This window comes from Myzus persicae, unplaced genomic scaffold (assembly GCF_001856785.1).
Source record: "Myzus persicae strain clone G006 unplaced genomic scaffold, MPER_G0061.0, whole genome shotgun sequence".
Classification (NCBI taxonomy): Eukaryota; Metazoa; Arthropoda; class Insecta; order Hemiptera; family Aphididae; genus Myzus; species Myzus persicae.
This window is the reverse complement of record NW_019103690.1, coordinates 66,844-78,244: the sequence shown is the minus strand read 5'-3', so window position 1 is coordinate 78,244 and position 11,401 is coordinate 66,844. Positions and strand designations below refer to the sequence as shown.

The window sequence follows — 11,401 nt, the reverse complement described above, 5'->3', positions numbered from 1 at the left end:
TATTATTTATACCCATGATCTGCAGTTTGACTATGACAAGATATGTTTTAAATGTTATAATTATGTAAAAGTCGAAGTGATCTGAGCACGAAGCAATATTGAAAACTCAAAAACAAATATTTTTCATGAAAAAAACATTATTCTGTTGATAACAGGCTATTCTGTTGTCTATTTCACGCAAGTATTTATTTTTTGCTTTTGTTTTACAGTACACGTATTACGCAGTAGGTGCGTATGTAGTACGTACGAATTTGCAACTAACCGTTTTTTAATAGATCCGATCAGTATCGTCGTTACTTAGAATAGGTACTACAACAAACGTCGTCTGAGACCCTGAGCACAGGTAGATACAATAATTATTCGACTTCGGCAGCTGTCGGTTATAATAATATTATACCTACTGTAATTTTATCTACATCGTGGGCTACGATCGTGTACCTATTGGTAGCGCCCCCTTGTAGTCATTGTAGTGATCGTCCGATGTTTGCGCTATATTTTTCTGTCGGATATATTTCCGTATAGCATAATGTGAGAAACTCAAAATTCAAAAAACATTATTCTTTTTAAAATTACAATATAGCTGTGGCTCATTATAATTTAAAAAAAAAATAAGACAAAAAAACCGGAAGTTACTTTGCTGGTTGAGGTTTTGAGCGACTAGACGGTCCGCCGGCCTGTATTACTAAACATATTTGTTTCTTTTAAACATATTATATTGCCATCATAATAACTTATTTTACTAAAAGTAGTACAAACATGCAGTAGGCAATATACCGTACAAAATATAAATAGTCCATAGCTTAAAATTAAACTAAATATTTTGAAAATTTAGACTATATAACAGCTTATATTTAAGAATATTGTACAGTAGGTATTATAATTATAAATTATAAATAATAGCTAAATATTGGTAAATTATTTTTAATTAGTCATAAGTACACTATACGAGTGTAGGTACTTGAACATTTGATACAAGATTCTTTATAATTCATGAGTTTATTTACTGAATTACTGGAATAAAAAACCATTCTACAGTGAGTTTGTATGGGCATAAAGTTGCCTAGTTAATAATAACAATAATATGTAATTTACATATATGTATGTACACTATTATAATGATCTTTGTAATATTGTTGTACAAATAACTACACTTTAATAGTTTAATGTTCATGTATAGTTCGGTCGAGTGCTACTGCTGGGTAGCTGCTTCCTCCGGCCTTCACCCATTCACGGCCAACTTTTATAATTCCACTCGTATGGTCATTCTATCTATCATCGCAGATTGTATATAGCCATATAGGTACCTATTCAAATAAATGTTTAAACAAAAAATGTATAGTTCGTCTTCCGTCGTCATAAAACTAATATATACGTCACGTAAAAAAATAATATTACCTACCTAGACTACGTGTTCGATCGGTCCACAATTTTATTATCATGTATTTATACGACATATGTAAAGGACGGCGGCTTTTGGAATTCTACGGTCCGGCACTAAATTCAGTTTATGTATAATTTAACGTTTTCGGATAGAAATCAAAGAACAGTGTGGTACATCGGCTAAAGAGCGAAATATCACTATATAATGATACTTAGTTTGTTGTAAACTTGAAGCTATAATAAAAAAAAAAAAAAAAAAAATGATACTTAGTATACGCTGAATGCTGATCGACTCGAAAATTAGTCAAAATGAGAATTATTTTACGGGAGCCAAATAAAAAACTTTTTATCAAGAATAACTACGTACGATCCATTGTTTGAACTTGCCACCACCGCCGGAGAGCATAAAAGAACGGACCCATTCAATTATTTCGTCATACTTTTTAACATAAAATAATACGGCAAGGATTTGATCGGAAAACATTCGATAGATGGCGTTTGTGAACGCTGTTGTTAGCCTACGTGGTAACTTGCTGGTAGCACAGCGTTTCGACCGAGTCAATACCACAAGTTTTCGCTGTCGACCGTCGCACCGACTTCGAAAGTTTGCACCGGCCCGCGGTCCGCAAGCGCACAGACCCTTCCTGAACTTGCCGATAAGGAAAACGGTGTTGTATGAAATCTGGCCCACTGCACGGCGGGGTGACCTGTCCGATTGCATATAGGGAACCAAACGCCGGATAATCCATAACTCCGGTTCCCCTTCAAATCGAAAAAATCTTTCGCCTTTTACTAAAGATTTCCGTGGAGGGGAGCAATTGAAGGAGTGTAGAAAATTAATTTTTAACATTGCCTGACCTCTTCTGGTCGGGCTTCCAATACATCGTAGTAGTTGTAGATCAAGTTTCAAAAACATCGACGAAATAATATATCGTCTCTGTAATGGCATTAATATGTCGTAAATGCGTAGTGCACTTTGTTGCTAAGGATCATGTGTATAGCCGGCCCTTAACTCGATAACCCTTTTAAAGTGAATAGTGTACATACCTGATACAAACCTAAAACATTTTCTACGGTTGCTGAATATATAAATAATATAGTTATTAGTTACTAATCGTCTCTATAATAATCATAATAGGGTAAATAATTAAATACTAAATAGTATCTAAAATAAGACACTGAAAATACCTATGCCGGTTAGGTAAAGAGCAAGTCTTTCAAATAATGAAATTGAATACAAACTGATTGTCGTTTTGGAAAATGGTAAGTATACAGATTTCAAATACAAAGACACCAAGACGGCGCTGATATGCAATTTATATGGCAGTATATCTTTTGAGCATCGTCTGTTTGCCTGCTGTGCCAAAATATAGTACATCAAATGCGCATCAATATTTTGAACCTGAATAATAGAATTGTATAAAAATGTTATATATAACAAATACGTAATTTTTATGGATAGCGAATAATTTAAGACTTTTAAGTTTAAATATAATAAATAAACATAGATAATTTCTAATATTATTAAAAAAAGTACAAATATACTTAAAGTTTGAGTAAAAATGAATAAAAATAAATAAATTAAAAAACTAAACATTATATTATAAACCAATACTTAGTATATTGTAATGTTCGGTTATTTTTACGAAATCAAATTCTCAATTTCTCATTTTAATATTAATGTATTATACATTTATACAGCATAACATATTATACAATATACTATTTTTAATAAAATACGGTAATAAATGCTAATCAAATCATAATATCAAAAAAAATTTACTAAAGCAAAATATAAATTACCGGTTGTCGTTTGCGCATCACTATTGTTAATTTTTACATTTTTTTATGAGACTGCATTTACGCATCGTTCGATTTTCGGTAAACATCGTTTGCGCATCAACTGTTTAGAAGGTAGTACATCATTAGCGCATCAATATTATTTAACAATAAAACTGGAAAAAGGTGTAGGTATACTTAAAAGCTCAAGTTGTTTTCTAACTTTAATCTTAAAATGTATACGTCTCTAAATTAAAATGTTCAAATATTGTATAGAAATTTGTTTTAAAATATATTTGTACCGTAGTGACATAGTAATATTATGTACATCAAAAACTTGACTACATTCAGAAAAATTAGCTCAAGTTTACTACTGGTGAAATAAATAGGTTTCATTTTGTAAAAATAACGGAACATTACAATATACTAAGTATTGGTTTATAATATAATGTTTAATGTTTAGTTTTTTAATTAATTTATTTTTATTCATTTTTACTCAAACTAAGTATATTTGTATTTTTTTTTCAATAATATTAGAAATTATCTATGTATCTTTATTATTTTTAAATTTAAAAGTTTTAAATTTTTCATCAAACATAGAAATTACATATATGTTACATAAACATTTTTATATATCCTTCTATTATTCAGCTTCAGAATATTGATGCGTGTTTGACGTACTGCCATATAAATTGCATATCAGTGCCGTCGTGGTGTCTTTGTATTTGTAGTCTGTATACCTACCATTGTCTTCGATATCTATAATAATTATTATATTTGTTTAGTTAGTACATTTTAATGAGGTTTGACTAAACTTGTTTCAGCTGTTTATAATAGGTATTTACTTATCTCACGGTTACGAGATATTATATCTGATTATAATATTTTATAGTTACACAACAAACCTTATATAAACAAATTTTCAATAATACACGCCTATGAAATATTTTTAAAAGCGCTTATAATTTTAATTTATATAAAAAATTCTCTGAAAAAAAAAATATGAATGAATACCAACGAGTGGAAATGATGGAAGATAAGAGATGGACAAATATTTTGAAATGTGACGTTATGGAGAATATTACAAAATTGGGAGATGCAGAGCAACATGATCGTCTTGCAGAAATGGATATCAAATTGCTAAATGAAAATAATCATCTTCAAGACTTGAAAAAAAATATTGGAAAATATTATGAAGAATTTAAAGTGGTAAATGGAGACTTTAAAGATTTAATTTTATCAGGGACTGGAAGTAAGATTTTGTTAGAAAGATACAGACATTTACATCCAGATAAAATAAAATTGAGCATGAATAACTCTATACACACAATTGCTAATACATCAAATGCACGAGTTAAGCGATTTAAAATAGCATTAGAAAAATTGGAGGATATACATAGATACCCGAATCCGAAGAAAGATGATCAGCAACACATCAAAAGAAATAAAATGGAAGCAACAATGGGAAAAATTGTAAACAAAGTTAAGAGAATTGCATTGGTCGACTCGACCAAAAGAACGACCAAAAAAATGGTGGATGGTGTTAAACAAAATTTAATCAAGTATGATACAGTAATAGAACAATTACAGAGCGACGCTAAATCAATGGCCGTGATTATTATGAAAGAAATTGAAACTGGTACAAATTTTAACCAAGACTCAGTAAATTATGTTAAAAGTTATTTTGCCGAGAAGGATGCAAATGAAAAATGCATCAATACAAACACGTCTTACATAGACAAAATAAATGCAATAATGGATTCAATGGAACGCAGTAGGTAAACTATATTATATTTATTTTTAAAGTTTATAAAATAGTGTAGGTACCCAAGATTTTAAAATGAACTACAATCGATCATTATACGAATATAAATACAGTCAAAACTCTTTATAACGAATCTGAAGGGACCAAGAGATTTCTTTCGTTATAGAGAGTTTTCGTAATAGAGAGGGTTTAAAAAAAAACAAAATTTTAATTATTTATCAAACACATCATTATTTTTACATTATTTTATATATATTTACGTATTATATTAAATTATTATTATTATTATTATACATACTTATTAAATATAATTTAATTCTTATACTATACATATTTATACTTTATTTAAAATAGTCTGTCTTCTTAGTTTGGACTTTTTTATTCGGCATTATTGCCGATTATTTTTATAGTTTATATATGTAATGGATACGATAACACGTAAATTGTATTATGAAACATAAAATATTGTTTCGTTATTGAGAGTGACTAATACGTTATAGAGAATGAATTGTCTAATGGGTTATATAGCAAACCAACCATTATTATGTAATGTTTACGTTATATAGAGTTTTTCGTTGTAAAGAGTTTCGTTATAAAGAGTTTTGACTGTATATGTTTAGTAAAATACAGTATTACTATTTACTATATACCTATTATACCACTGTTGAATACAATTTTTCATTTACTTTTTATGAAATATCATTCGAAAAACAAATTGATTTTTTAATTATTAATTAAATTCGTAGTCACTTATCATTAACAAATGAATCAAGTCACTAAATTTGTTATTTAATTTAGAAAGTCATTAATGCAAGAAAAACCAGCCACAAAAATTGAAGAAAGATTTTATTCAGAACTTCCGTGGACAATTGATACAACTGATGAAGCTGATACCATTGCTGAAAATGATAAAACTAAAGAAACAAAAAATAATAACAGTAATTGGTGTAGTAATATTTCACAATTTGGAATAATGTACTATGTCCATCCAGATGACAAAACTAAATTTTTGAACAATTTAAAAAATGATATAAATGCTTCATCCATCGACTATAAGTTTCCTGAAAATATCTTTAATTATGTAACTCTTAGTGATATTCAACCAACAAATGATGAATTAGCCGCCGATTACATATTACATCAATCAGAATATAATAATATAGAAGATTTAGTAAAATATGTTGAGTGTACCAAAAATGATTTAATGAACTTAAGCAAATTGTCAGCTTTAAGAACAACTTTACGGAATTTATTATTGAAGGAAAGGTTGTGTAAAAAAGAAACTATAGATAAATTGAAACTTTTGACTATCAAAGATATTGAATTTACTAAACAAGTGGAGAGTTTCAAAACATACATTGGTGACCAAAATAAAAAAATGTCTGATCTTGAAAATATCAAAGCTCACTATTTGAAATTGTTTAATGATTTGTATTTCTACTTGGACAATATTAAAATCATACTTAAAAAACTTGATGTAAGTGTTTCATTGTATTTCAATATTTTTAAAATGTCTAACAGTTTAATGCTATCGATATTTTAGGTTACAATTGACGATTCTAAACAATTAGAATTTATCAAAAATCTTACTTCACAAGAAAATACAATAGATACTGCTACTGAAGAATTAATGACATCAATAGAAGATATAAAATCTATGATCGTCGTAATTAATGGAAAATTTAGATGGTGTAATTTGATAATTCCGGATGAATTTGATTCCAAACAATTGAATTTTGCTCGTGCGATGTATGTGTATAAAGTTCAAGAATTCATACAGGCAGAGTTAATGATGAAAAAAATGAAATTCTCCCTTTTAATAAAAAAAAGTAAAGCGGCAGATATGCCAAAAAAATCTGAATACATCTTAACTAGAGATGATATGAAAAGACAAGCTGAACAAATTGTAAAAATGTTCAATGAAAAGGATACGGATAGTTCGAAAAATAAGAGAAAACCAATCTCTTTCAGAAAAAGTTTTATATAGGTGGTTTGAAGCAATTAATCAAAATTTATTTGTTTGGATTTGCAAATAAATGAAAATTGTAATCAATCAATACTTTTAAGTTTAAAACAAAATTCAAACAACACTGCAGCATTTTATAGTCGTATAGATTCTTCATTAGTCATTGCCATTGCCTATTGTTTCTAAGCTTTATTTATTAAATAGTTATTAAGCCATGCCCTGTAGGCTGTAGGGCTGTAGACATTATTTGTTACATTTTTTAATCAATGCAAAAGTACTGCTCAGAAACATAATAAACGCGAACGCGAAGAATTGTCTCTTTTAAATTTTACTGTTAACGAACACCCGTATAGTGGTAGATTGAGGTTTTGGGAAAATATGTGTTTAGCGAAAATGTCGTCTCAAACAAAATGTTGTTCATAACAAATTTCTACCTTATCTATTAGGAACTTATGACAGATAAGAGACGACGAGTAAGCCAGAAACACATTTTACAATTTTTTGTTATATATTTTCTATTTAATTTATTACTTGAGCTACTAGGTTTTAAGTACACTATAAAAATGTTTTTGAATACTATTCGTACATTGTCGTCTTCACTTTTCAAAGTATCAAGTGGTCTATCAACTGGTAACCATATTGTGCCTGTAAGTTTACATCCATACATTATATTAATTATTTTTCAATAAATTATATACGTGGTATTAAATTGAGCTTTGTTCTTATCGATTTTTCTAATTAGAAAAATGGAAGAAATGTGTACACAAGTGTGGTCAAATATAATGAATTGTCAACTAAAGACGAAGTGGAACGAGATTCGCCAAAAGATAGGTCTACTGTGATTCCGGCTGAAACTAGTATTGAATATCTAAAAAGTGATGGTATGAAACTATTATTATTTTTCTAAAATAAATAAATATCTCTATCTAATCTATTAATTCTATCGCTAAGTTGATTTTTTCATATTTTTAATCAAAAAGTGCTGCTTCTAAGTTATTAAATTAATGACAGTAATCTACAAGAAACATTTTTTTTTCTAGATAAACAAGTTATAAACTTGTGTTATTATTTATATAAGTTTACTTTTAATAAATATTTTTAGGATTTATATGTTAACTAACAGTTTTCCTTAAGAAAGACATTCAATACCATTATTGTTTCTAATTTAATTATTTAACTATATTCAATGTTGGTTTAGTTTTACTAGAAAAACTTAATACATTTAACATTACTGCCTTAAATCTTAAATTTTTAATAACAACAAAAGCATCTTAGTTGGGTATTAGTACATTTTAAAACAGACTACTTAAAAAAAAAATTCTTTCTAATAATTTTTATTTGGTAAGTTATAAAGCCCTCTATAAATGAATAACTTATAAATAAGAATAAAATATTTGGAACATTTTTAGTATGGAATATAATTTTCAAAGTTAATTTAGGAATGAATAATACAGGAATAGTATTTTCTTTAACTGGTATTTACTAGAATCGAAAAAATGTAAAATAAATTTCAAGAATTATATCGGTTAGGAATAGTATTAATGATATATATCTTTTATATATACATTAATATTCGGGTGTCTAAAAATTGGATACTAATTAGCAGGATTAAAACTAAAATAAGATCCTTATTTAATATTGATCCTGATTTTTGTATTCCTGAGTAATATTATCCTAGTTCATCCTAGTTTTTTAAGATTCCTGTAAATATCAATCCGAGAAAATACTTTTCCTGTACAGTACCTTTTCTAAGTGGTTTTGAAAAATTTTTCCTCTTTATGATATCATTTCAAAAAAATATTCATTCCTGTAATTATGTTATTGGATTATTTAATTTTTAATATACTTATTTCATGGTTACAAATACATTACAATTAATAATAAGTGAAAAGTATTTAATATTATTTACGGAACAATAGATTCTAGTACTGAAATAGTCTTTTAAGTATTAATTTTATTACAATAGTCTATTGGAATTTTGTTCATCATATTTTTTGTTGTTACATTTTAAATGAATTAGTATAATTTTTTTTATTTTTTATAGCATACAAATCCACTTATGGAGATAATCCTGTATGGAAAGAATATCGCCGTAATCACAAAGGAAGTATTCCACCCAACAAAACTAGGAAAACGTGTATTGTGAGTTGTAAAATAAATTTAATACTAAGTTGATATTTATATAGTCTATGTTATAAATTATATTCATATATGTTCATACTTAGAGATCTGATATGATTGCAACTGGTAATCCATGTCCAGTATGTCGTGACGAATATCTCATACTCGACTACAGAAATGTGGATTTGCTCAAACAATTCATATCTCCTCATTCTGGAAAACTATTATCCTATAAGTACGTATAATAATTTGAATTTACATTAAAAAAAAAATCCATTTGATCTTTTTTACAACTTTCATTATTTTAATAATAAAAGTTGAAAGGATTATTATAAATTATTGCTATTAATTTTTTTTTAAGAGAATGCTACACCTACAAGCTCGGTCTCCGTCTTACAAACACATTACATAGCAAATTTTACACTCAGTAGATCACGTTGTACTCCTTTAGTTTCTAAATTTCTAAATTAGAGTGATTTGTCTTCTTATAAAATTTAAAGGTAAGATTATCTAGAGCTTCTAATAGGCTTTTTGTTATATTTGAATTTCAACCCAAGTTTTCAATATTTTACAATGGTAAATTGTCTGTCCTATTCAAAATATTCAAAACTTGCTTTAAAATTCAAATATCATAAAAAGCTTATTAGATGTCTAAGCTTAGATAATTGTAACTTTAAATGTTATAAGAAGTCAATTTACTCTAATATTTAAACTAACGGAGCTAAAGGATCTGCTGAGATTAAAATTTGCTATGTTACGCACTTGTATAAAAAAGAGACAAAAATACTAGCATCCTTTTGAGAACATTGTCTGTGTTTGTATGTGGGAGGGGGGGGGGTCTTACAGCAGTTATTTCAATAGTTTTATTTGAGATGACTGTTATGGGCATGTAAAAATGTTTCACAACTTGCTTTCAAATAAAAATATAAAAAAATCAATGTATTAACTACTTTAAGTTTGATGATAGGTCCATAATTCATTAGGTCAATTAATTCTAATATTAAAGCTAATTTAGAAACCTGCTAACTAACTTGGTTTTGCTGAACAAAAATTTGCTATGACATGTGTTTGTAACTTTGTAAGACACGCTTGACTGCAATCCAACAAAAATTGGTCGCTATCTACGTTTCTTGAGAGTATATATTATTATTACATACATATAATTTTTTATAAAATTCCAAATATCTATGTACCCGACTGCAATTATTGTATATTAATATTAGATTTTTGGTATGCTTCATTAACATTTTATAGATATGAGAAAATAAAGTATTAAACACTATTCTATGATACTTACAAGTATATGTATGGAGTAGATCACTATATTGGCCTAAAATACCCCTATGCATAAAATTATTTTTTGTTTATATTATACAAGTAAAAATATCCCAATATATTATATATGATAACTGTTTTTTAAATAATAATGGCTAACTGATCATTTTCTTACTAATTTGTATAATATAATATTTTATTTTACAGATTAACAGGAATTTGCCAGAAACAACATGAAAATTTGATAGTTGCCGTTAAAAAAGCCAAAGATTGGGGATTTATTAAATTTGATCTTCCAATCAAACATTACAATTATGATGAATTTAAAAATTCTAATTAGTGTGAAATGTGTTCTACATAAATAATTGAACTGAACTTGTACAGAAATACATGTTTGATTTTATAGATGCACATTCTTATAATAGTGTTATTTGTTTTATTAGTATTAATTAAATATTTTCATACTATGTTTAAGTTCATTAATTTGCATTAAATATGATTTATATTATCTTTACAATATACTCGAATAAGTAATAACTCTGTTGCTGCAATAATAACATTTTTGTGAGCAGTCAATCTATTATCAAATAGATAAATTCAAAATAAAAGTTCTTTTAAAATTTTATTTCAAACCTATTAATGAAAAATATTAATATAATAATTACAATATAAATAAATTAATGAATATTGATAATAACTGAAGTTAATTCAAAAGTATTTTGTGTGGATTGAATGTTAATATTTAATTTATAAAACAATATTGTCCATTAATCATAATAATAATAATAATAATAATAGTAGTTTCACAAATATGTTTTTAAATATGAATACAACTTATTTTTAAAATGTTTATGTTTTTATTTTTGTTAAATGAAAATCAAATTATTTCTTTAATTATGATAATTCTCAATACTTCAATCAGACATTTTTGGAAATGGAATAAATTATTGTTTAGCTGTATCAACAATCTGTTAAAAATTTAACACGTTGCAGAGCTAATTTAGAAAAATGTGTTGTCTCCATCTCACAAATGTACAACATAGCAAAAACTGTTTTTCGCAAAATAGAACCAATCAAGCTGTAGTTCAAGATAAGCAACCAAATGTTCATACTAT

General features: G+C 27.1%; 2 protein-coding genes across 2 annotated transcripts; both read left to right on the top strand.

The window, feature by feature from the left end:
* Positions 1–4,087: 4,087 nt before the first annotated feature.
* LOC111035038 lies at positions 4,088–9,032 on the top strand. Its single transcript, XM_022316530.1, has 5 exons — positions 4,088–4,937; positions 5,723–6,401; positions 6,468–7,537; positions 7,633–7,771; positions 8,935–9,032. The coding sequence occupies exons 1-3, from the start codon at positions 4,162–4,164 to the stop codon at positions 6,909–6,911; spliced, it is 1,899 nt and encodes a 632-aa protein (XP_022172222.1). The 5' UTR covers positions 4,088–4,161; the 3' UTR covers positions 6,912–7,537; positions 7,633–7,771; positions 8,935–9,032.
* On the top strand, positions 7,454–10,626 carry LOC111035026 (28S ribosomal protein S18b, mitochondrial). Its single transcript, XM_022316513.1, has 5 exons — positions 7,454–7,537; positions 7,633–7,771; positions 8,935–9,032; positions 9,116–9,246; positions 10,494–10,626. Exons 1-5 carry the CDS (start codon positions 7,454–7,456, stop codon positions 10,624–10,626), a joined length of 585 nt encoding a protein of 194 aa, XP_022172205.1.
* The last annotated feature ends 775 nt before the right edge of the window (positions 10,627–11,401 follow it).